Raw genomic sequence first — 27,391 nt, 5'->3', positions numbered from 1 at the left:
GAAAATTTTGGGCTGAAATTTGATTTCATCCAAAATTTTTAAAATTGGCAGGATAACATGAAAGTTGGGTGGGATTTTAAAAATTTTCCAAAAAAAAGGAGGGAAGTAGAATTCCCTCCTAAAACCAGCGACTTTCATGAAGGAGAGGGCCCTAGGTGGTCCCTTAAACCAACTATTCCCCACTATCTAAACGCACCCAAATAAATTAAAGTAGTGGTCCCTTTTATTTCCCTCCATTTTCCTCCTTAATTAAACCCACCCAATTACAATTAAAACTCCCTAAAAGTTTTACCTAGGAGTCCGTCCAATTGTCCTTTGTTGCACATAACCGTGGGCGGAGGGAGTAATTCAAATTATCGTGTGTCTTATTATTTTAATCTCAACTCTATTTTAAGGATGATTCTCCAAACTAAGCTTAATTACGAAACTAATTACGAAAGTAGACGCATGGAAAAACTATTTACCAAACTAAGCTTTTAGGGTAAAACGCTGTCTCAGTCAGCGTTTTACATGTTGACTTTTTTTTTTAATTCTTAATTTTTGATTTATTAAAAAAAAAATTACACTAAAAACGCTGCCTCAGGCAGCGTTTTTAATGTAATTTCTGTTTTTTTTTTTAAAGTCAACCTACTCAACCATCATCATGAACACAACCCAAATCATGAATAACCCAGGTATGATCACGCAATTTTAAGATAACCAGATTCCAAAAATCAACATGAAAATCATAGTATAAATTTATTTTTATCCAATATATTTAAAAATAATGGAAAAAAAATTAAGGAATTAGACCTTGGAAACGATATCTTCACTGAGAGCAAGATGGGTCCTACAGTGCTTGCAACTGTAGATCTTCCCTTCCAAATTCACCACAAACAACCTCCCCATTTCTCAACAAACTCAATTTTATCTAATTTTCAAAACCCAGAAAAAACTTTCCAAAATCGCAGAAAATCAATATCCTGGTAAAAATAATTAATAAGAAAAAAAACCAATTTAAAGGAGATGATGATAGCTTGTGAAAGTTGATGAGGGAATGATTCCAGAATTATACGCAAAGAATTTGATCAAATGTAAGGTTTGAATAAAGTAAAGATGCCCGATTAAAAGATTTATTTATTTTTTTTACAAAAAAAAATCAGAAATTAAGAAATTAAAAAAAAAATTTACACTAAAAACGCTGACTCGGTCAGCGTTTTTAGTGTAAATATTTTTTTTTATTTTTTTTAAAAACAAATCAGAAATAAGAATTTTTATTTTTATAAAAGGTCAACATGTAAAACGCTGACTGAGGCAGCGTTTTACCCATTATTTTTTTAAAAAAAAAATCAGGGGAAAAACGCTATCCAGGACAACGTTTTACCCTAGAAGCTTAGTTTGGTAAATAGTTTTGCCACGCATCTACTTTCGTAATTAGCTTCATAATTTAGCTTAGTTTAGAGAATCATCCCTATTTTAACTCAAAATAATCCCAATTATAGAGATACCTTCTCTATATATCCAAAATTACCTGTAACCTGTAGTATTAGTATATTTTACTCTTCTTCACCTTCCCCTTCGCCTTTTCCCTATTTTATCTGACTACCCAAGGGCCAAACGGCCAAGCCTATCAGCTAGTCAGCCACCACCTAACTTCTCTTTCTTCCTCAAGCCATTGTTCATCCCTCGATTTCTTTCCATAGTTTTCTCTTTATTTATTCATCACCATAGTCATATATCATCACCTCCTCTCAACTACTTAATTCATTGATGCCGACCACAACAACACTCACCGCCACCATTTCATGAACCACCAATTCAAATTAACAACCAAAACCATACCCACCACCCCATGACCAACACTTCTTCATTAACAATAGAATTACTGTCATCGTCGACTAGATGGAGTGGGAGGCATGAATGGCAATTGATTTGGAGGCTGACTTTAAAGGTTTGGGTATGAAAAAATGAAGGAAAAATATGCAAATTGCAGATATTACACAGTTCAATCAACAAAAATTACCCAACTCAAGTGCAACAAATTAGCCACCTAATTACAAAGTTTACCTTAATTTACATTAGATAAAGATAATCAAAAGATGAAAAAAAAAGGATTACCATTTTTCTCAAATATTTTTCTACAGTTTAAAGAAGTCAAGAAATTTTGCAAAATTTGGAATTTAAAATATAAATTCAAGAATTTTTGCAACATTTGGTTTAAAGAAAAAATAAAATCACTTTTTTTTTTACTAAATCTGGGTTTCGTTAAGAATTTTTTCTGTGAGATTCATAAGATGGTTTGGAGGCTTCAACAATGGTGGTTTAGTGATAATGAGAGTAAATAGGGTGGGGGTGGTTTCAACCAATGTAGGTGGTGGTGGTGGTAGAAGAAGGTGGGAAATAGGGGGAAAAAGCCATTTATATATTGAAACATTACTTTTGACTGGCTGAACAAGTAAAGAAATAAGCAAGATTGTTTTGAGAAGACTGCTCCAATAATTGGGATTATTTTGGGTTAAAATGTAGTTGGGATTAAAATGAGAAGACACACAATAGTTGGGATTATTGTTGTTAATTTATCCAAAAAAAATTGTAAACAATTAATATTACGTTCTCCGTATTTGTCATTAATCAAATCACAAGTAATCAATAACTATATACTTTCTCTGTTATAATAATATTGCAATAAGTATGAAATTACGCATCCCAAATTACATTTTATATGTTAAAAAATAAATATCTATCATTGTATAAGAGTAAAATTATAAAAAGTTGATATTGTACCAGTAAAAAAAAAAGTTGATATTGTGAAAGTATTTTATGAGATGAATCTAATAAGATCTCACATGACTAGATTTTTCTTAACGTATAAATCAAATCTAATAATTAAACATGAGTGATAAACAGTACAAAAGTCCAATTATTACAGTAATATCGAAACGGAGGAAGTACTACTTTCCTTAAAAAAAAAATGGTCCAGTGATGATGAAATCCATGGAAATATCCACCCATACTTCTTTTGAGATTGGATGAGGTTGCAAATGACCAAGAAATGCAGAGGTGTCGTATTTGGCAGATTGACAAATGACACAACTTCTAACAAACTGACTGACATCCTTGGTTATTCCTCTCCTATAAAACAGCTTTTTAACTCTCTCGAGGGCATGCTTGGATTGAGGGGAATGTATTACTAGGGTAATAAAAGTCAAACTAAGCAAAATGAAAGTAAATAAGGAAGGAGAAGATAGTGATGGTGTGCTTGTAAGAAAAATTATGTAGTGATGGTGAGGTATGAGGTGAAGAAATAGGCTCATTTTGGGAGTAATATTTACACTATGGGGTAGGGGTGTAACTATTACCCGCATTATGAGGGTAATAATTCCTTCATCTCTCTCTTTTCCTCATGCAACAACTACCTTATGTCATTTGTAAACACCATACCTCCTACAACAACACCTCTAATTACTTATGTTTTTTCAAGTTTGACTTTTATTACCCCCTTAATGAATTGCCCCATACCAAGCATGCCCTGAGAGTTAATTCTCTTCTTCCATGACCACTTTCTAGTGATTCATGATACCAAGAAAAGATTTTATTCCTTAACTAGGGTTCAAGTCCCACAAGAATTCTTCCTTTTCTCTTTAACAAATTGCCTTCCCACTGAAAACTAAGAACTGCAACTTGATTCTGTAGCTACTGAATAATAGTAGTGTAATTATAATCTAGCTGGTAACTTGAAGTAATCAACAACCCCAAGTTTGAATCAACCACAATACTGCCATACACAAGACTTCTGAGCCCTGTATCCTTGATAAAGCATCTGTAGCAACATTCTCCTTCCCACACTTATATTGAATTTCATAATGAAATCCCATCAACTTGGATAACCAAAACTGCTGGAACTTTGGAAGGGAGTTGAATTTTTTGCTTTAACAACCATTTCAAGATCTTTTGATCTGTCTTGATTATGAAATGAGCCCCAACAAGGTATTATTCCCAATTATGAACTGCAAACACAATTGCTAGCAGCTCCTTTTCATAAACTGACAGTTTATGCCATTTTGGACCTAAATATCTACTAATATATGCCAAAGGACGCCCCCCATACATTAAGACTACTCCAATGCTGGTTTTTGTAGCATTAGTTTCCAAAATAAACTGTTTTTCAAAGTTAGGAATGGCCAGCACAAGTGTAGAAACCAAAACAGTCTTTAATACCTTAAAATTAAAGCTTGCTGAGCTTGATCATTCCAACTAAACCATTCTTCTTGAGTTAGTCAGTCAATGGTTTGCTTAATACTGGATAACCCTTGACAAACTTTCTTTAATATCGAGTTAGCCTAAGAAACTTCTCAGTTCTTTGATATTGGCTGCTTACTGTAGCTATCTTCTTAGGATCAGTCTCAACTCCATTTTGAGTAATATAGTGGCCCAAATACTCAACCTTGGAAGTTGCAAAGATACACGTACTCTCCTTTGAACATGTTATTTTTCATCAGTTCAAACACATCTGCCAAATGCTTCTGATCCTGCATAGACCTGCTATAAACCAAAATGTCATAAAAAAATACCAATACACACTTTCTAAGTAATGGCCTGAAAACATGATTCATCCACCCCTGAAAAGAAGCAGGAGCATTAGTTAGGACAAAAGGCATAACTAAAAACTCATAGTGTCCTATATAAGTTTTAAAGGCTATTTTAAACACATCATATGCACTAACTCTCATCTAATGATAACCAGCCCTAAGATCCAATTTACTGAAAACTGAAGCACGATCTGGCTCATCTATGAGTTCATCAATCACTGGAATAGGGAACTTGAGTTATTCTGAATAATACCCCTATTCAGCATCTCTTGCACAAGTTGTTCAATGACATCCTTTTGCTTCAAAGGATACTTATAAGGTTTGATATTGACTGAAGTACTGCCAAGCATTAAGGAGTTGAATGATCAAACACCCTCGTACTAGAGGCAACTCAGTAGGTTCCTCAAAAAACATACTTACTATACTATTCCTTAAGGTCAGATAATTTTGGACATTGTAGGACATCCTTGGTGTCCTGTTCCAGCTGCATTGAAGAGCAACCAACTTCCATGACCTGTAAAAGACATAAGCAGAATCTAATACCTTCCTACTAGGATTGCCTTCTACCACAAATAGCTTCCTATAAGGCATCCCTTGAAGAGCAAAATGTTCATTATGCAAAGTAAATTCCATCCTCAACTTTTAGAAATCCTAGTGAATAGGCCCTAAAAGTCTCAACCATTGTACTCCCAACAACATATCACAGCTTCCCAAGAGAATCAATAAGACATCTACATCAAATCATGTCCCTGCATTTCCCAAGTAAATCCCTTACACATCTGTTTATAGGGAATATGATTCCCATCAGCCACTGAAATAACTTGAAAAGGAATCTGACTCAATTTACACCCCAACCTGGTTACAACATTCATATCCGATCCAAAAAATTATGGGTGCTACCAGAGTTAATTATGATATGTAAATCCTTTCCATTAACCCTACCCTTAAGCCTCATTGTTTGAAAAGACTAGCTCTCAACATGAGCATTTACTGAAATATGAGGTTCTAAATCAGTTCCTATGAATGGATTCAACTCTTCTTCTTCATTAGATTCCTAAGAACTTGGAATTTCAACTGTAAAAAGCTGAGGTTTCTTGAATTGACATTTATGCTCTCTATTATAAGGTTGATCATTGTAGTAACACAGTCCTTTAGCAGTCTTTTCTTACCTAAAATTAGCTAGAATGTGTTTATAGTTTCTTGTATTTTGTGGAGTTTGAGTTAGGGCTGAATAAGTTGGCTTAGTCTAGGGTGTTGGCAATAGTGGAGGTAAAGTACTTGGAGCTAAGGTTTTGGGAGTATACGAAGAATATTTGTTCTGCTTGTAACTTACAACAACAGAATTTAATGATTCTTCCTGCGATGAAACCTTACATACTTTACTGCTTGAGAAATTATCGTAGGCTAAAAGCTTTAACAAAAGGCTTAATAGCTGGTCTAAGACCCACAACAAAACTGTCAAGAATGTATGAGTTAGGAAAAACATGATTATTCATTAACATCACAAACCTCAAATTCTCAGATTCATCTATATAATCCTTAATTGAACCCAATTGCTGCAACCTGTCGAATTGTTCAACAACATCTAATGCAAAATTATCTTTAAATCTTGCATACAAATTCACAACAAAATCGTCCCAATAAACTACCAAGTTCTTCTAATGGACAAGTAGTTCATCACCCAACTTTCAACCTTATCAGTCATATTCAAAGATGTTAAATCAACTTTCTAATCTTCAACAATTTTACATAAACTGAAATAGTTGCAACATTTTTTTAACCAAATTCTTGGATTAGTACCATTTAATTTAGAAAATTCCAGTTTAGGGTTCATACCTAAGGTCTTGGTTTGATTGGACCTCTCAAAGCTGTTAAAAGACGAAGGTTCTGAAGAAGGTGAAGATAAAGCTTCTTTAATATTCCAAGCTTGAATCGATTGCATCAACTTAAACATCTCTTTGAATTTCTGATCGATTTTTTTTATTTTGATCATCAATTCATTTTTCCAAAATCTGAGTTGTTTTCCATTGCAACAATCTTCTTAATAGCAGCTTGAGGCACCAGAATCGCTTCGTGAATAAAGAATTGACAACAACCTTGCTCTGATACCAATGATAAAGGAGGAAGGTCGAAGCTCCTCTGATGGCGAAAATATTGGGTTAGAAAGAGAAATAGGAGAGAGATGAGCATAGAGAAATAGGAGAAATTAATTGCATAATTGAGTCAGCAATTATTGCAGTATTTATGTATAATAGGTAGTGGAAATCTACATTAGCAATCCACCCACTATTTTAACAACCACTAATATTACAGTTGTTCATCAACTAACTCACCCACTAACTAACTAATTCCTCCACTAACATAATTCTAACAAACTTCCCACTCACAACAAACTATTAACTAACTGCTAATCAAACTAACTGCTAACTAAACCTCCCATATCACATTTGATCTCTCTCCCTCGCTACAAACCCGGCCGGTGTGGCTAGACTTGACACGGTGGTTGTCAGAGACTTGACATACAAACAACGATAGGTGGCAGGTGGCAACGGTAGATGACAGGCGCAAAAGCAAGGGAGGAGACACAAATTTTATCTGGCTAGTTCTTGGTTTTGAAAATTGAATATTTAGTATAAAATAAATGAACATTTTCTAATCAAACATAATTTGAAAGGAACATTGAAAAAGGAAATGAATATCCAAAATTCAAAATGAACATTTCATTAAATAACAATGAACATTTTTTAAAATGAAAAAGAAACTCCAAATCAGAAGAAATAAATATTTTAAAATTGAAATTAACGCTACAATAAATAAAAATGAACCTTTTTAATATAAGGGTAAAAGGAAAGACACTTTGAAACCTAAAAATAATAATTCTACATAAATATATTATAATTGAACATTTTAGCTAAAAGTAAAAATGAGCATTTAGTGTTGTTGCTTCTTTAACAACATTTCCTTAAGCTTTAAATATTACTAGCTTTTTCAACAATTTATTTTGTTGTTGTTGAGCTGCTTAAATTGTTGTCACCACTTCTTTGATAGCCTTTTTATCTATTGAAATCCTTCTTTGGAACTCTTTCGTTTTGTTGTTGCTTTTCGAACATATTTAGAATTACTCAAGACCTTGACATTGTGTAGTTAAAAATAGGCCCTAAAATAGTACCGAATACCATTAAAAAGTATTAATGGACATATAATACTCCGTATAATAAATATGAACATTTTTATTTAAAGAGAAATAATTTTTATAGGAGACCGACTTTATAGAAATAAGAACATTTGTTTATAGAGTACATGAAAATGAACAAAAGATATTGTAATTTTTTTAACGCACATACATATTTTTGATAGCATAAAGAAAAAGAACATGTTATCTTATAATATATTATTATGAACATGAAATTATTTTGAATTGTCTTTTTTTCTTAGATCCCTTGTTTTTAAAGTAATAATAACTTATATAATGTAATGAAAAAGATTATCATCTAAAATAAAGATGAACATCCTCTAACATGAAAATGAACAAATAATCTTTCAAGACTTTTTTTGAGAATGAACAATCAATTTTGAACAATTTTTCATCATTTTGAACATCATTATTTTACCAAATGAACAAAAATACACATCAACTGTAACGATTTTGAACATTTAACCAACAACCATTAATGTTCATGACTTTAAAAAGTAAATTGAGTATCTTCTAAAATAAAATTGAACATCCTTTAACATAAAAATGAACAATTAAATGATTATTGAAGAATGAACAATCAATTTTCACTACAAAAATAATGAGAATAAGCAACGCCTAAAATTTCAACACTTAAAAAACTATTAACCTTGATAACCTAAGGCAACGATTTTCAAATGTTACTATGAATCAAAATAATAATACTAGGTCCCTATGCAACAATTAAAAATGTGTTGCTATAGGCCATTTAAGGCAACAATTACCTAAAGTGTTGCTTTTCTCTTATGTAAGGCAACATGTTTAGGATATGTTGCCTGAAAAGATAACAACAATACAATTGTCCCTTAACAATGTAGCACTTATGTTATGTTGATCATCTACTACATAAACATCAGTTGATATCCTGCCAACTATATGATATTTATCTAATTAAATGTTTAAAAGAAAATCATGGGTTTCTCCATTATTTTTCTTATGCATCTCATAATTATTTGGGTAATTTTCAAGACAAATAAAGAAAAAAAAATAGTTTTACATAATAGATATAAGTGATGTAATGTACCTTACATCATTTTGATCTAGAATATGGCAGAACACATACACTCGAACCAAGTTTTAAGAAATTAGGTCATGTCGGGCTTAAGTATAAAATTCTATGCCCAAACTCACAAAATAAGGATGGGCTTGGGGGTGCTTTTTTCGAATCTTAAAATACATTTTTAAGGTCAAATCGGGCCACTGGACTAAGACATTGTTGATCACCTATAAATTACGGAAAATATTTATATACACTGCAACACCACCCAAGACTATTTTAGGTTTTTTTTGCTTATTTGATGATAAATGAGCAAATAATTATCAAAATGCTACCCAACAAACAGTTATCAACACAAGTTAATGTTTTTTTTTAGAGAGCCACAAGAGTGAGCGATAATAATTGATTAGGATAACCATCTAAGCTATCCCTCATTTTCAAGTCAAATGTTATTATGGCTCTCCTTCAATGCGAGCTGCAAATACTGAATACCTGTTCTTTTAACCTTATTTTTGCTAAAATGAAGTTAATTTTAATAAACTAAATTATTTTCACTCAAATTAAACCTTTATTTTACTGATCTAATACTCTATTATACTTATTTTTTAGAGTTGATGATTATTTTTACTAAACTAAAACTATATTTAATGATAACCTATTATCTTTGTTTTTTTAAAGTTACTAGTTTTAACTGAATTAAATTATTTTGCTAAATTGAAATAACTTTAATGAACCTTAAATTTTAAATATCATTATTTTAAGGTGAAGAGAACAATGTCTTACACTTACCAAATGAGATACTTTTTTTTTTTTTTAATGTGTTATACTTTTATTATTTTTTTGGCAAACTACCCCATTTTAATTTATATATTAAATCTCTCTTTTCTTATGGTTCACACTTAAACCTTTTATTTTTTATTTTTTTAAACCAACTTAAACTTAATATATATGCTACTACTTTTTTTATATATATAATTATTTCTTTCCCTCTCACATCCCTTACTTTTCGATAAAATATTAACCTGCTATTATTTCTTAAATTTTTTAAATTCTTCAACTACCTTACTTACATCTTTACATTTATTTATATGTAGTATAAAAGATAATGTAGCTAAAATTATATGTCGATTAGAAAGTACTCCGTAATACTTAAAAAAAAAAAAAAAAAAAAGGAGGATTATTAAATTTAGATAGCCTTAAAAGAAACTACTCCATATTATTTTGACTTTTGAGTGTAACTAACCTCAAAAGGATCTTCAGTTAAATTTTTTTTTTAGAAAAAAATCTATACATACAGGTCATACACTTTATAAAAGTATGATTGTATGAAGCCTTATAGTTACGCACTTACGATTCATATGAACAAATTTTTGTGGCGTTAATGTTTATTACAACAATGCCCCCATCATTAATGAAATTCCAATTATGCCCTTCCCTTATTTTTCATTTTCGTGCTTTCACTCTCAATTATCAACTGCTCACCATCACTCATTTCTTCTCTATCTCTCTCCTCACTATCGCTATCTTTTTCCATTAAAGCGTGCTCCTCAGTTTCCAAAAGGATTGATCGAAAACGGGTGGTGATCTCGACAATGATGTTGGTGCTTGTTTTACAATGGTTTTTATCGAGGAAATCGGACTTAAACGCCCTACCGATCCTGGTTCGGTTCATTTCCTTTTGGTTTTTTTTCTTCAGGTTTAAACATTGATTTTGTTCATTCTTAATGTCTAATTGAGGTGGCTAATTGGGATTTTTAGGGAGTAAATTGAAAATTGATGCGTTTAATTCACCAATCAAGAGCAAATTAAGGTTTATTTTTTCAAAGTTCGCAACATCAAACAAACATCTAGGTATTCTATTTTGTTCTTTAAAACTATAATTCTTTGCTGTTTATTTTCTCATGAATTAAAAAACATAAGATAATTTTTGTATACATGCAATACTAATTTAGTGGAATTGTGATTTCTGTATTGTTTGTACTTTAGTGGAGAAAGTTAGGAGATTTATGGAGCAAATGGAGTTTGAAATACTCCATACTATGTCAATGATATGTATGTTGGTTCAGCTCTACATTTAATGGGTAACATAATATCATTTATTTTTTTGACTGGTTGATTTTGTGGTAAATTATTTGTGACTTGGTTCTTGGTGACTATGTAAGACTATCTAGCTTATGAAATCTTAGTTTTGTCCCATCCTAGTTGGTGAGAATTTTCTTATTTTGTTAATAGATTAAAGAAAATTGAAGGGATTGATGAAGGTGAAAGTGGGGAATGGTTGAAGGGGAGTAAGCCAACCACATAAAGGGATCAATACTTATTTTTACTAGTGTTTCTAGCATCTACTCACCAATTTTGTTTGTATGAAATGATTTTTATGTTTATCAACTATGAACGATTCGAGAAATAGTTCTTAAAATAGTTTTCAGCTACTGTGATTGATTCTCTCTTTTTCCTTGAGTTAACTGCAAATTTTCTCTCTGCAATATTCTTAGAATGTGTAGCTTATTTTTAGACTGTTTCAATCTGCCTATGCAGGCATGAAAAGTGAAATAGATGTGTGTATAATGACTAATTGGTTTTCTTTAACAAAGTTAGTAGCAATAATTTCATGTTGACATGGGAAGCTGGGGTAGCAAGATGATCAAATGGTGAACATATACACTATAGAGGTAAGGAATATCTTATTTTAGTTCTTAGCTATAAGGCAATTTGTAAATTTTTTCATGTTTACAAATTTCTGTCCAACTTCATGAAAACTTAGCTTCGGATCTTAGTTTGGTCAAAACTAATATTGGATCAACCACTCTGGATAGAATCTCTCTTCTTTTCTTTGTTGAATGAATTTCTTTCAAGGATGCTACAGGTTTTGTTTAGTGCTGGCTGCCTTGACAGAATGCTTTTCTTTCGGTTTGGTAGCTTATCTACGTCATCTATTATATGTTTTTCCATCTTGATTAAATGTATGAATGTTACCCCTTGACTAACTAGGCTATGAGACTTCACTTCATTCTTGAATCAGACTTTTTTGTATGTTGCTTAGTCTATGAGCAACGGGGCCATTGGAGAGTTGGAAGGGCTCTCCAAGAATATTTCTACAAGTGAAACTCTTGAGAATTTATGATCTCCAATATTCCCTGAAATGGGGTATTTTGAGGAGCTCTTACAGAGCACTCGGAGAGCTCTTGTACTTGAGCTTTTCCCCTTCCCAAGCTATTTTTCATCTTACTTAGTCACTTGAGACATGGTTTGAATGAGAGAGTGGAGGATGGATAATAGCATCCCAAGTTGGGGTAGTCCTGCATATCTTTACTGCCTTACAAATTGTTTAGCGTGTACTGTGCATGTGTACTAGGTGGAGAATGTAGAATTATCTGTAGCAGCAACTAGGTGACATATTGAGTTTAATATTCCCTTCAAAAGTATCCCATGATATGAATTGCTATTACATCAATTTTGCTGATATGTAGTTCCAATTACGTTTGTGTGATTTTTCTTCCTGAAATTAATACATGTATTTCCACATATCTAAAGAGAAGAAGCTGATGGCCTAATGGGCTTTGAAAAAGGTTTTGAGTGGTAGGATATAAGGAAAAAAAAAGCCGTGGGGTGGGTTGAATTACTGATTTTAAGCGGTTAGTGCATTGTTTGTTCCTTTGTCTTTTCCTTTTTTCATCTGTCCAAATGTCCAAAAGATCTTTTTATTTTATAAAAGGTGTATATGATCAACCTCAGTCTTATCTATATATTTGGTAACCCAGTTTGAAATTATTATGCAGAATTTCACATAAGCTAATGGTGACATTATTGACTAGAAAACTGTTGAAAGATAGTCTAATAAGCATTAAACAGAACTCTCAATCATTGGTTTATTTTTCTTCCCGTTCTTTTCTCTGCACGAGATGTATGTTCATGCTTTTTCATCGGCCATTGGCGTATCAAATAGTCAGCAGTACATTAGTGAATGGTGACTAAAGTGCTTCCATTGAGTTCTCCCCTCTTTTATCGCAGCAGGTAGATAGCCGCACATGCACCAACCTGCTGTAGCAATTGCCTAGCAGCCTCTAGCCACAAGACGCAGCATATTTGAGTAATTTAATTTCTAACTTAACTCGGGTAAATATATGCTGAATTCTTTAAGCTACATTGTGAAATTTATGTCATGCTTTATCTTTGTTTAGAATTTGAATTATTTTTCTTAATTTTGAATAATATATTATTCTTTAACTTTGTTATATAATTGGTTTTACAAGGTGTAAAGTACATGGAAGTGAGATATATATATATTGAAGACAGAGACAAAGAGTTGCTCTATATTAGAGCTTTAGATTTTCTATTCTTTAGACGTTACAATCCCTTCCTCGTGTACTGAATTATATACAAACAATTAGTAGTATTGGTAATGTACTAAATTGTGAATCTACTTAGGATCTTAAGGGTATAGATACATTATGTACTGATATTTCATTAAGTATTGTTTTTGGGATTTTGATGAGTTTACAAGCATTATGTTATAAAATCAATTTTCATCTATATTGATGTTCGGCTTTCTTTTAGAATAATTGTTGTCTAATGTTGAGTTCACACATCGATTCATTTTAATTCTTACAGTGTTACTCTTTAAGATATTTGACAACATATTTATATTATTACTAACAAATATAACAAGTGAAAGGTTGTTGTATATTATAACATAAGGAGATAGTTTTGAATTGTTTCCTAAGGTTGTAACAATTTTTACTTGTTGCCTTTGTACAATTGTTGCCTTAGTTATCAATTTACCTTGGCTTTAAAAACTGTTGCCTTTGAATAAAAATGTGTTGCCTTATGAATAGACAACAGGGGCATAAACTACACCTCATATGTGTTGCCTTAAGTATAAGGCAACACTTTTTTTTATATAAGGCAATGGTTTTTCACTGTTCCCTTTGCTTAATTTTGTTGTAGTGTTTTTTTTTTTTTTTTTTTTTTTTTAATTTATTTTTTTTACATATTTTCATCATTTTGAACAAAATGGAACAATATTCTGTAACCTAATAAACAAAAATATACATCTACTATAATATTTTGAACATTTAACCTACAACAACATAAAAATGAACAAATGATTCGAGCATGAACATTCAAATTTTAACATATTTTCATCACTTTGAACAAAAATGAACAATATTATGTTACCTAATAAACAAAAATATACATCTACTGTTAATATTTGAACATTTAACATACAACAATTAACAATATTGATGACATATAAAAAAAGTAAAAATTGAGCAGCCTCTGAAATGAAATTGAACAAATGGTCTTCTCAAAACTTCTATGAGAAGGAATAATCAATTATGAACATATTTTTATCATTTTGAACAAAAATGAACATCTATCATTCTTTTGTCAAATGAACAAAAATACTAATCCTTTTGAACCATTTAATCAACAACTATTAATAATGTTGATGGCTTCAAAAAGGTAAATTCAGCATCCCCTAAGATGAGAATGAACATCCTCTAACACGAAAATGAACAAATTATAAAAAAGGATAGTAAATTCTTTTTTTATGTGTAAATGAACATTTTACTTTTTAGCAATGAACATAATTAATTTATGATATGAACATATAATAAATTAATAATATGAAAAAGAACATTTAAAAAGGAACCTAAAACTTATAATAAATGAACATTAAAGTTCCATATTTGAACGTTAATGAAAACTAAATAAAATCTCCACAATATGAACATGTATAAATTAATTATCATAATTTATTCCATCAAAAAAATTTGTGTAGAACGGACTCACCGTGAGTCCGTCTAAACAAATACACACCCCTTCCACTACCTTCTTCCACCACCCACTTCCGCTTTCTAAACCACCGCTTCATCGCCATAGCCACCCACCTTGCTGCTGCTATTTTCCGAACACACTTCCCCTAATTTTGCACAGCAGGAGCAAGCTAAACTCATCCCACAAACGACCCCAATTCGACCACCATAACCACTACCGTCACAACCCCTAAGCCCACGTGAACACCACCATCACTGTCAATCATCAACACCATCATCATCATCGTAATTAAGGTTGGTGATCTTCATCGCCATGTCAATTTGGATGATCCTTCCCCTTGCTCTCCTATTCTGGTAATTCTTAACTTCTATTTTCAATTTGTTGTTATTGATTGGGGTTCAATTAGATTGATTTTTTTGTAGAATGATATTATTTGCAATAGTTAGAATATTTGTTATGAGTAACTGCCTTTTCAGATCGTGGTATGTTGTGGTATGCTAAGAAAATGGGGTAAGGGGTGAAATGGAGAAGTAATCAAAGGTGGGAGGAAGAGAGCTATGAAAATGAATAGACCCTTGAAAATATTAATGTCAGATATTAGATGATTAATGTCAGATATTAGAATATATTGTCATATATTAGAATATTATTGTCAGATATTAGAATATTATTGTCATATATTAGAATATTAGATTATTAATGTCAGATATTAGATTATTATTGTCATATATTAGTATATTATTATCAGTTATTAGAATATTAATGTCATATATTAGCATATTATTGTCAGATATTAGAATATTATTGTTAGACATGTTGGACTCATAGTGAGTTTGGTTACACACAAAACCTTCTCTTTCATCCATAAACATATACTCTCAAATGAACATTGAACTTTATCAATAACTTAATACTAAAAGAGAAACCAGTGATGACACACGTCATCCGATGATTGAAAATTTTCCCTCCATTTTACCTTTTCTTTTTTTTTTTTTTGTTTTTTTTGGTCCATCCTTCCTAAAAAGTATTTATAGCCTATAACTTTTTTTCTTTTTTTTTTCCTTTAATATTCACCTTCCACTTTGGCAATTATATCTTTTTCCATACACACAACACACTCAAATGAAATATTTTTATATGTATGTATTTTACATTAAGTAATTTTTGTATAAAAATGAGCGTAAATAAAGAGTATATTAGGATACTATATAGTTCTTTTTTATATACAAAATACACTAGTAGAAAAAATGATATTGTAACGCCCTAACTGACCTTAAATACACCGGTTACTAAAACACCACTAGTAACTAGCTAAGATAATATCACAAATAATATGACATTAGTAATTGTATTGGCGTTGTAAACGAAGGTTACTAATTTGAATTAGTCAAGGTTAGAAGTTTATTAGTAACCGGCCAATAAATGATGGTTACAATTTGACCAAGTATATAGTAACTGGCTAACAAACGCAAGATACTACTTCGTGTGTAGCAATATTTATTTATCTACAACTCTTAAAAAGTGAGAAGTTTACCTAACTTCCCTTATGAACAGTAGCTCCTTATGAACAGTAGGCTAGTGTGCGGACGGTTATACCCTCGTTGTTTTTAGTTATTTGCGGTTTTGCCATTTTTCCCTGATTTTGCCCTCTTTTTTCCCCCTTTTGTCTCTCTCTCTCTGTCACTTTTTCTTTGCTGTTTCCCATTTTTTCTCTTTCGTTCCATTTCTGTTCTTCACTCTTTCTTTGTTCTTTCCACTTTGTTTGTCGGTTCGCCATTGAAGCTTGATTGAGGTGATGAAGGTTACCTAACTTCTCTTATGAATAGTACCGTCATTGTAGTTTTTTTTTTGTTTTTTGTTTTTTTGGGGTTTCTCTGAATTTCTGATTTAAGGAATGCAATTTCTTCATTCTCAGTTTCTGTTTGAATTTAACTATTTATTTTTTGAGTTATACTGATTTCGATTGTTTTACAGTTCATTTGCAATTTTTTTTGTATTGATTTGGATTGTGAAGGTACTAATTTTGTATTTTCAAATGAGGTTATTCAATTCGGTGAAGATTTGTTAAATTTTTGGGGTTTATATGTTCTTTGTTGCATGCAGTTGAACGGTTTGCTTTTGGTGAAGGTGTTAGTGAGCTGCTAATTCTGAATTCTTAAAAGAGGTGATTTAGTGTTGGTTTTTTTTTTTTTTTTTTTTTTTTTTTTTTTTTTTTTTTTTTTTTGGGGGGGGGGTTTAATTTAAAATTGGCTCTGATAATGATGTTCTTTGTTGCATGCAGTTGAACACTTTGTCTTTGGTGCATGCAGTTGAATATTTTGCCTTTGGTGAAGGTTTGTTTAATTTTTGGGGTTTATATGTTCTTTGTTGCATGCAATTGAACGGTTTTCCTTTGGTGAAGGTGTTAGTGAGCTGCTAATTCTGAATTCTCAAAAGAGGTGATTTAGTGTTTTTTTTTGGGGGGTTTAATTTAAAATTGGTTCTGATAATGATGTTCTTTGTTGCGATAATAAAACTACAATGACGGTACTGTTCATAAGGGAAATTAGGTAACCTTCATCACCTCAATCAAGCTTCAATGAAGCACACTGCAAGTCTCACTTGTGAAGTCATATGGAAGTTATGAGGTTATAGAATTGTTGAATGTTGGTATCTATTGAGCTATTGAAGGGTCGATTGATCTATTGAGGATTGTTTTCATGAACTTGTGTATCTTGGTTGCAAGTAGATGAGGTTATAGAATCAAGGATGATATTATTTGTTCTGAATAACATTGTGATTTTTCTGAATAACTTTGTGTATCTGAGTGTTTTTTTTTCTTTCACTGCTTTTATAAGGGTTGGCATTTGTTGTTGTTGCTAATGATTTGATGTTTTAACTAATGATTTGATGTTATAACTAATTATCTACAGTGGGATTTGTAGATAGGTTGTACATCAGCAGTGTAAGTGTTTTGTTTTACTCTCCGCTTTAAAGCTGGTATTTGGAATTCACTTGTGAAGTTCAGAATGAAAAGGAAATCTAAGTCGGTAGCCGCCCACAAACCGGAAAACACAGATGCCGAAAGTACACAAAACAATTAAGAGTTTGTACAAAGGCAAGCTGAAGACAAAAACACAGGCAAAAGCAGATGCGACATTCAGAAATTAAGCACACGTTGATCCGCAGGATTTAGTAGACGACTGCCCGAGCTCCTATGCTTTAGCATTCTTGGGAACATCGTTCGGAGCAGTTAGAGCCTCAGCGTCAGCCGAAGAAGAAGCAGGATGAGCAGCATTCAACTCTTGAGCAATCTCTTCTTCTCGCTTCTCGACCTCGGCTTGGCGAGCCAGGATTGCTATATCAGCCGGGCTTGCCTCATTCATATGATCGTCTTCAGGATCCATAGACCAGGCTTCAGCTTGATCCCAGTTGATGTTGGGCTCCACATGAAAAGCTAATCGCCGAGGAGTCTTGTAACCATTCTCAAAGCCCTCGACGTACTGTTCTTCAGTGTAGATGCGAGTCTCCAACAGCTTCTGGGCGTTAGCAAGATCAGTCTTATCCTTGGAAGCCTCTGCTTCTGAACCTCCAATTAATCTTTCAATTTCTAAACCTCGGCATTTTGCTCGTCTTGCCTCTTCTGGGATTCCTCAACTGCACGAGCAAGTTGGTCTTCATAGTCTGCGGCTTAAAGTCGTCGAGTCTCAACTTCTCTCTTGATTAGTTGCTCAATGCGAACCTTAAAGTCCGCAATGCTCTCGGCTCCGTGCTCCTAGATGAGGGCATGACCTTCATCCAACCAAGAAAAACAGTTTCCTCCAAGCCTTGGCAGAAACTGAGGAAGTTAGCGCTCATTGAATCCATGTCAGCTTTGAGAGCTGAAGCAACGTCTTCAGCGTCTTGCGTCTTCATCTCAGCGATATTTCTCTGGATTTTAGCCTCTTTAGCTTCATCATCCTTGGCCTTCAACTCATCGTTCATTTCCACGGCAAGGAAATGGTTATGAACGACCTACGAAAAGTGAAATAAAAGTTAGCCAAAGCTCAACATTTAGAAGATTTTTTGTAAGTGGAGAACTTTAATCCGAAGTTCTGTACTTAGTGGGTTTTTTGTAAAAATCAGAAAAGCAAATAATCAGAAGTTATAGCAAAAGCAAAAGAAAAACTTGAAAGAAAAGCTAAGTCCAAAGGCTCACCTGCATCAGCAGTTTTTGGTTTTGGTTCGACACTTTCACAAGTGGCTTGGATGCCCTAGCAGCTGCGCCAACCATCCAAGCCCTGGCCCTGTCCAGCGCTGATAAGTTAGCCAGATCACCGAAATACTCGCCCGCTGAGGCTCGCTTTGACTCGAAGAGAGTTCGGGCATATTCAGGCACAGGCACCAAGGGCGTGGAGCCGAACCCCATTACAGAGGACTCAAAGGTCCTAAAGGAACCAACAACCGAGGTAGACGACACATCGTTTTTGGGTTCTTCTGTTTCCTTCTCTACCTCGGCCCCCTTCGGCCTGTCCTCATCTGCAACAAGCGCCTCGTCTTCAGCATTGACGAGCAGGGCATCGACCTCTATCTGAATCTCTTTGGAAGTTGCTTCGGTGGCGTGGTCCGGAGAGGGAGGAGGGCTCTTCAATTCAATAATCCCCTCGGCATTAACCTCGGGGAGTGGAGAAGTAACCTTCTTGGCCTCTTCTTGCTTATCTTCCTCAAGCCGAGGCCTCTTATTAGGAATAGCTAGAGCTCAAAATTCTCCAGGCCTGACAAGTCTTCTTTTCTTCCTTTTGCTGGCCATTCCTTCGTTTGAAAGGTCAGGAGTAGGGTATGCTTCGACAGGATCGCCTCTTTTCTCTTCCTCTTCGCCGCACTATAGCAGAAGAGAAAAAGGGGGGCAAGGATCAGCATAAATAATAATAAAAAAAAAACAAAGCAGAAAACAAAGAAGAAGAAAGAAGAAAAGAAAGTAAACTTCAAGCCAAGGTTTGGTACTAAGACAAATTTTCACAAGTTGAAGGGTCTAAAGTAGAAGAAGCAAGGCAGACGAGGTTCTATGTGTAACATGCATACTCAAGCTGAAACTACTTAGAAGAATTTTTCACAAGCTGAAGAAATCTAACCAAAGCATGAAAGAGACAAATCTTAGCAATGAAGTGCAAAAGCATTGGAGGATTACCGAAATCTCTGACAAATGCTCGTCTTCAGAGCTCTCTTCTTCTCCACCTCCTTTCCTCGGCTCAGAAGATGGGATAGGAGGCTCAGCACGGCTTCCTGAGCTATCAGCAGCAACTTCCTCTTCAGCAGTGTGAAGGAAGAAAGGGTCAATCTTTTTGAACCAGGGATTCTGCGCCAAATAATCAAAGGCGCTGGCTATTTGAAGCTTCCTCGGTTGCAAGGCGTGGGGTCGATCTTTCAAAGGAGTTATCTTCGGGGTATTTGTGATCATATTTCTCTCTTGATTGATCCCGAGCAGTGTGTAGTCAATGCCTGAGTTCTGCTCGCAGATTTCTAAAAATGTTAAGGGGCAAAACATTAGTTCGGCTAAAAGAGTATATCATCAGAAATCACAATGCAGCAAAAGAATAAAAAGTTTCGGCCCTAGACGAATCCCTTACCACCCTGGTGTCTTCGGCTGAGGCCGACAACAGCGAGCATCTTCTCTTGGAAGATGTAGTGGCAGCAAGGCAGCCAGATAGAGGGCACATTTCCCATTTGGCCAGTAGCCTAAGGAATGCCCTTTCGGCCAAAAAGCTCCATCTAACGTTGATCGGCCTCGGTAAATTCATCAGGTTCGATGCTAGACATTTTTGGATCTAGTTTCCTCAAATAAAGGGGGCCGCCGAAGTAGTTCGGATGATCTTCGTCTGACGGCGCTCGGATCCAGATCCATTGCCCCCTCCATTCCTTATCCGAGGTATCGTTCGGATAAGTCAAAAGATAGCCCTTCTTGTCTTCAATCTGCCACCAGCCAAGGCCATGCCACCTATTGGACTGGGTGTTCGGCATTAACTTGTGTGTACAGCGAAAGCAATGCACGCTCGGCTCCAACCCATAAAATAAGCAAACCCACAAATAGGTCATAACCCTTCGGATGCTTACTGGGGTCAGCGGAACTAGGGAAATGTTGTATCCGTTTAACAACTTCACGACAAACGAATGTACGGGAAACCGAAGCCCGTATTGCAGCAGCCGAGTATAAACCCCTATATAACCAGGTGGGGCTCGGTGAATTCTGTCATTAGCAGAAGGCATTCGGCACCAGTAGCCGTCCTCTTCCTTTATTCCATAGAAAACTTCAAGTTGTGCGACAAATCGGTACTGAGGATCGTTTTTGATCCACCATGAATAGGGCGTGGTTCTCATTATGCCCCAATTTTCCCCTTCATCAATCCACTCCCTTTCTTCGGGAGTCAACGGCCTAGACGCCGAGGCCTCACTTCGGCCAAAAGTACTGGGCACTTTAGAATCATATGGGGGCGCACTAGAGAGGGGCATAACCCTTAAAGGAGCTCTTCCAAGGGCAGCAGCAGCCCCTATCCGAACATTTGAGTTTCGGCCGCTGAGAAAAGGCATCATCGCCAAAGGACGATTTCGCCTCGGAATCAATTGCGGCGCTTCTTTTTCTTCTTCTGCCTCAGAGCCGGCTCCAGTCTCAATGGGCCTTTTTTCCGGATTTCCGACCATTATATTTGACGGGAAATGCGAAAAAGTGAAAAGAAAGGGGGAGTTCTAAAAGCAAAGGAAGCCGAAGAGATTTCAGGAAAAATTACCTTTACCAGGTGCGAAATTTGCCGATCTTTCAGTTCGGAGCAACGAATTTCACTTGGGAACCTCGGAATTGCAAAGAACGAAGGAGAAATGGAGTTAGGTTTGCAGTGGCATAAACGATTCTCAGGTAGCGTGTTTGTGAAATGAGTTTGGAAATAGTGGAAAGGGCCAATTATGCGTGTGTTCTCTGGAGTCAGGAATTCCTAAAGTTTAAAACCGCCAAATTCCCACTAATTCTTCCTAATCCAACCGTTAAACATGTTGTCCAATGAATTGTCCATTAAACCTCCCACCTTCCCAAGTTATTCTTCCTAACGACAGTTAAAATGTCATTAACTACCTTAATTCCACGTCAAAAAAAAAATATCATTTACATTTGAATCTATATTTGCAATTGGTCCTATCCTCATTATAAGGGGTATACTCTATTTTAATTTTTTCCCATTTAACTGGTGGTTGTTGTTTATTGTATTATAATAGAACATATAATCTTCTACATTTGGTTTTTTTTTTATTTAAACTATTGTTAAAAAAATGTACTAAGGAAATATACAATTATCCAAAATGTCACGTGTATTAAGATGGCTAATAATTTATAACTTTGTAATGATGTTGCATTCTTTAACAACGAGTGCTAATGTGTGGACATATGTTTCATAAATAACCTTTATTAAGGAGAGTAATGAGCCAAAATTCTACAGTGTTATTTTGAAGGTGTACGGGCTTAGTAGCTTTAGTTTTTATATTTATTTATTATCATTAATTAATTATTCTCTAATATTGTACGAACGTTCATTTTCAAAGTTTACTTTTTTATAACTAATTTTAGGTTGAATAAATTTCGTAGGCATAACATATTCTTTCTCATATGTAACTGTAGGTTAAGCAAATCAAGTTTAAAGAAGGTAGAATGTATGTTTTTCTCATACCATATTTATATACAAGTCTATTTCCATTACCACCATTAATTGGAGTGAATGTTGTGAGGATTCTGGAATGAGTTGATTAATGTTTGTTAAACTTTTGATGTTAAAAGGGTGAGTCTCCAGTTTGATATTAATTACAAGAGGTTTTGCTGGAGTTCCTTCTCCTTTGTTAAGATTGGATAATATAGAAATTAGACTATTTCAACAATCTGTATAAACACATCTTTTGTTTTCTTATTTACACGAATTGCAATTTTTTTTCCCCTCATATTTAGCTTATCGATTCCAAATTTCTGATAAGGGGTATATGATGTATGTGCAGCTGCAGTTAATGTTGCCTGAGTTAGATTCCATGTATTTAGAATTCATGATTTAGAGCTGGTGATTTAGAAGTTCAATCGAGGTACTCAGATAATATACATAGAATGACGCGTAATTCAGAAGTGTCTTTGAATACTGTAATAGAGGGGTGCACAAACTGGGAACAATCATCTGCCAAATCTTCGCAGGTGTCTATACAAGAATGTGAAGCACCGTAAGTCTCTATGTTTGTCTGCTTTATGTTGTAGATTATTTGTTATTTATATGTATACTTTATTATTAGTAGATACAATTCCAGTAAGCGTAGGAAGCTTGAACATCGTTCGCGTAGATCACAGACATACGGTGGGAGTACTGTAGGTTATTATGTCTATTAGGTTTCAATATAATAATTTACATCATTCTCAATATATTTATGTCCAGCTTATACAAATTTCAAAGTATATTTACCTCTTTAAAATGGTATCAAAATCCTAATAGAATAAGTAGTTTAACATAAATGTTCAAAATAGAGCCCACGAAATAGTATATGGTTAAACCTTTTGTAGGAAGTGGTTTTGAATGGGAACAAGTTTCTTAACAGTAGAGAAAGAGAAAGAGTAGAAGAACGGTAAAGAAGAAGATGGTGAATTTTCCAATGGCGACAATCATTTTTTCCCTGATTATTAAGTATTTTTGTGCATTACGTGTTTAATATCATCTAATACGTTTATTGTTTCAGGTGATTGTTATTAATATTAATTGTTATGAATTATCAGATAAAGTGGGGAGTTCTTCACATACATGTCATCAACGTAAAAGCAAACTTAAATGTTTTTTTAAACAAATTTCAACTGCTAATAAGCCAAGGTATTTACTGAACTACCAAAAATGTGAAAGTCTACACTATGAAGCTGTTGTTATTAATACATTATCATTTTTCATGTAGGGTTGATGAAAAATGTTGTAAAAAAACCCGTATAGAAGGTAGGTATTATAATCTTACATTGTGATTATTTAAACCAGTTTACTTAATGTTTCAGATGATATTTATTATATGCACATATTATCGTTTTTTGTAACATTTTATCAATAGATCTACTTAGTTTTTGACAATCGTTTTTTTCCTGATTATTAAGTATCTTTGTGGATTACATGTTTAATATCATAAAATACGTTTATTGTTTCAGTATATTGTTATTAATATTACTTGTTATGAATTATCAGATAAAGTGGGGAGTTCTTCACATACGTGTAATCAACGTAAAAGTAAACGAAAACGGTTTTTTTGAACAAACTTCAACTGCTAATGTGCCAAGGTATTCACTAAACGACTGAAAATATGAAAGAATACAATATGAATCTATTTTTATTAATATATTATCATTTTCGTGTAGGGTTGATTAAAAATGTTGTAAGAAAACTCGTACAGAAGGTAGGTGTTATAATTTAAGACTGTGATTATTTAAACCAGTTTACTTAACGTTTCAACACAGATGATACTTATTATATGCATATTATTAATTTTTTTTAATTGATAGTTATAACTCCTGGTACCATAGGGAAAACTCTACCAGAAGGTCCTCTTGTCCTCGGGAATGCACACTATTGTTTGCATTGTAATGCAAAGAAATTCATGTATGAATCTCCACACTTTTGTTGTTGCGATGGAGAGGTTGTGATTGCAGCTAATGAATTTCCTGATGAGTTATGCCGCTTATTTATTTCACAAGAAGAAGATGCTAAACATTTCCAGCAGTATAGCTGAATGTATAACAACCTTTTTGCTTTTAGTTCTATACGCGGAAAAACTGAGTCAACAACACATAAAGGGATATAAGTATTCAAAATGCGTGGGCAGATATCCACTGTGTTCCAGATCTATTGCCTGATGGTAATAGTCTTAAATACCTACAACTCTATTTTTATGATGGCCAGCACGAAGTTCAAAATCGAGTCATATGTTTTCCAGAATTACGGGAAGATATTATTCGTATACTAATGAAGATTATTGAGAGAAATCCTTATGCGAGATTTTGCAGATCGTTGAGGGAAATAAAGATAGATGAAAACACGCAAATAGTCTTAAGTCAGAGTACAGTTTTGGATCAGCGTGTTTACAATGCACCTTTGTCAGATGAAGTTGTTGTGGTATGGCCAGATGGTGCGTCTTCTAATCAAATCAGCACCCTGCATATTCTTGTGTATGGAAGGTTTGCTTAAACTCATCGGATTTTTCACTACTATGGTTTCTATGACCCACTACAATATCCACTATTATTCCCCCATGGTGAATGTGGATGGACCTCAAATCTTAAGAAACGGATTGCTATTGGGAAGAATCGAACACATCAGGTCCCAGATCCTATACATTCTTGTGCAGTTCATACCGTACAAAATTTTCTGGATGAAGAAGCATCACGTAAGTTTATTTTACACATATATATTAAGTTTTTAGACATTTATTGTGATGTGCATTTTGAGTAGTAACTTTTTCTTTCTGCAAAATGTAGGTGCTGTTAAACACAAGACAAAAGCTGATAAATATATCTCTCCAAGAGAATACTATGCTTACAAATTGCAAATTAGGCCGCACAATATGCTCCTTAGAGGTGGAAGATGCTTTCAACAGTTTATTGTTGATATGTATGTCAAGATAGAAAATACAAGGCTCGATTACCTAAGAAACAATCAAGATATAATAAGAGTTGATCTTTATCAAGGTATTCTTGATAGTGTGACGAGTGGACAAACAGATACTTCGAAAATTGGTCATCTTGTTGTTTTTCCTCCATAGTTCCTCGGCTTTCCTAGAGATCTTAAACGAAATGCTATGGCATTAGTTCAGAGGTATGGCAAGTCAGATCTTTTTATTACCATGACATGCAATGCAAAATGGCCAGAAATAAAGGTTGAGCTACAACCTGGAGAGAAAGCACAAGATAGACCAGATATAGTGGCTCGGATATTTCGTGCTAAACTATTGGCGCTAAAATAACAGATTATGAAGGAAAAAGTCTTCGGTGAAGTGGCAGCAATGATGTACGTTGTTGAGTTTCAAAAGAGAGGATTACCACATGCACATTTCTTAATAATACCGAAATCTAACTTCAAAATACGAGGACCAACAGAGTATGACAAATTTATTTTTGCGGAAATACCATCACTTCATAATCCTCTTCTTCGTAAAGTTGTCTTGACTCATATGATGCATGGACCGTGCGGTAAGCTGAATCCAAGATGCCCTTGCATGAAAATGGATGAGAGAAAATTAGTATGTAAAAATGGGTATCAAACTTCATAATGCATGCGATCGTTAATGGTGGCACCAAAATTTTATATGGCGAATTCCCAGAGCACTACAGATGGGATGCAGCTACAAAGGAGTGGGTTCAAAGGAAAACAACACTCATTGTTGTTGGAAGGATAGCATTTGTCCTACCTGCTGAAGGTGAATGTTATTTCCTCCGACTTTTACTGCTTAACATCATAAATTCATAGTCTTTTTTAAAATTACGCACGGTTGATAAATATGTTTGTGCTACATTTCAAGAGGTTGCCAAACGACTTGGTCTTTTAGAAGATGATGATGTTGCATCCATATGCTTAGTCGAAGCTACAGAAGTACAGTTACCAGATGCTTTGAGACGACTTTTTGCAACTGTTTTGATTTTCTGTCAACCAAGTGATCCATCTGCTTTATGGGACAAATATTACACAGCATTATCATAAGATTTCAGCTATAAATTTAAGGGTTGTACCGAAAAAATCAAGCAACACATTGTTAGAATAACATCTTGAATCAATGGGAAAATCACTCAAAAGTTTTGGGCTAGATCATATAAGCTATACTGTTGGTGCTGATTTTAGAAAAACAAGAGATATAGCAGATGCCCTAAATACAGCTATTCCTCAGGAATTCATAAATACTAAAGAACATTTGAATGCAGCTCAATTGAAAGCATTTGATTCCATAATGAAACACATACATGAAGGAAAAGGAGGTGCTATTTTCATTGATGGACTAGGTGGTACAGGGAAGACCTTTTTATACAATTGTTTATATGCAGAAATTCGTATGATGAATAAAATTGTATTGCCAACTAAAACATCTGGAATAGCAGCATCAAATCTTCCTTCAGGGAGAACAGCTCATTCAAGATTTAAAATACCTGTTGATCATGAGAACTCTTTCACATGTGATGTGCCAAAACAAGGTAGTTTAGCACAGTTAATAAAAGAGACGACTTTGATTATCTGGGATGAAGCTTAGTCAACAAGGCAAATTTACAGGCCCTAGATTTGCTGCTACAGGATATATGTGAAAATACAACACTTTTTGGTGGTAAGCTCGTTATTCTTGGTGGAGATTTTAGATAGGTTCTACCATTTGTACCTCATAAGTCCTTAAGACAGGCTGTTGAAGCAAGCATAGTGACTTCATATATCTAGACATGTCTGAAAAGATTCAAACTAACAGAAAACCAGTGAGCTCGTGAAGACCCTACATTCTGTTCATTTTTGTTATCTCTTGGCAATGGTGAATTACAAACAAATGAATGTGATTATATAAAAATGCCTGATGGAATGGTTCGACACTTGGTCATGGAAAGAGATCCTATTTTAGAGATTATAAATGCAACATTTCCAGAAGTTGAGAAAGGAACAATAACATCAGATATCTTTGCAGATAGGGCTATTTTAACTCCGATGAATGATGATGTGGATTTGGTGAATTCAGTTTTAATTGATCACTTCCCAGGAGAAGCAGTGACTTATAAAAGTTTTGATGTAATGCTCAATGATACATGCAGCATTTATCCAATAGAGTTTATAAATAAACTTGTCC

General features: G+C 34.0%; 1 protein-coding gene and 1 long non-coding RNA gene across 5 annotated transcripts; both read left to right on the top strand.

Moving 5' to 3' along the window:
* Positions 1 to 9,569: 9,569 nt before the first annotated feature.
* Positions 9,570 to 13,321, top strand: LOC110694243. Of its 4 annotated transcripts, none has more exons than XR_002505806.1 (3): positions 9,570 to 10,458; positions 10,556 to 12,913; positions 13,051 to 13,321. It is a non-coding gene; the product is annotated as an uncharacterized LOC110694243 (long non-coding RNA). The 4 variants fall into 4 exon arrangements; XR_002505809.1 differs by having other exon boundaries at positions 9,570 to 10,648; positions 11,396 to 12,913; XR_002505808.1 differs by having other exon boundaries at positions 9,570 to 10,648; positions 11,392 to 12,913.
* Positions 13,322 to 26,347: 13,026 nt separating this feature from the next.
* LOC110694300 lies at positions 26,348 to 26,815 on the top strand. The gene has a single exon (XM_021871476.1). The coding sequence runs from the start codon at positions 26,348 to 26,350 to the stop codon at positions 26,813 to 26,815; it is 468 nt and encodes a 155-aa protein (XP_021727168.1).
* The last annotated feature ends 576 nt before the right edge of the window (positions 26,816 to 27,391 follow it).

Source organism: Chenopodium quinoa, unplaced genomic scaffold (assembly GCF_001683475.1).
Source record: "Chenopodium quinoa cultivar QQ74 unplaced genomic scaffold, ASM168347v1, whole genome shotgun sequence".
Classification (NCBI taxonomy): Eukaryota; Viridiplantae; Streptophyta; class Magnoliopsida; order Caryophyllales; family Amaranthaceae; genus Chenopodium; species Chenopodium quinoa.
Note: the sequence above shows the minus strand (reverse complement) of the source record. Positions and strands in the feature narration are given on the sequence as shown.

What these genes read in the sequence shown, in the direction of transcription:
- LOC110694300 (XM_021871476.1), top strand. Translation starts at nt 26,348, where the DNA reads ATGGGAAAATCACTCAAAAGTTTTGGGCTAGATCATATAAGCTATACT.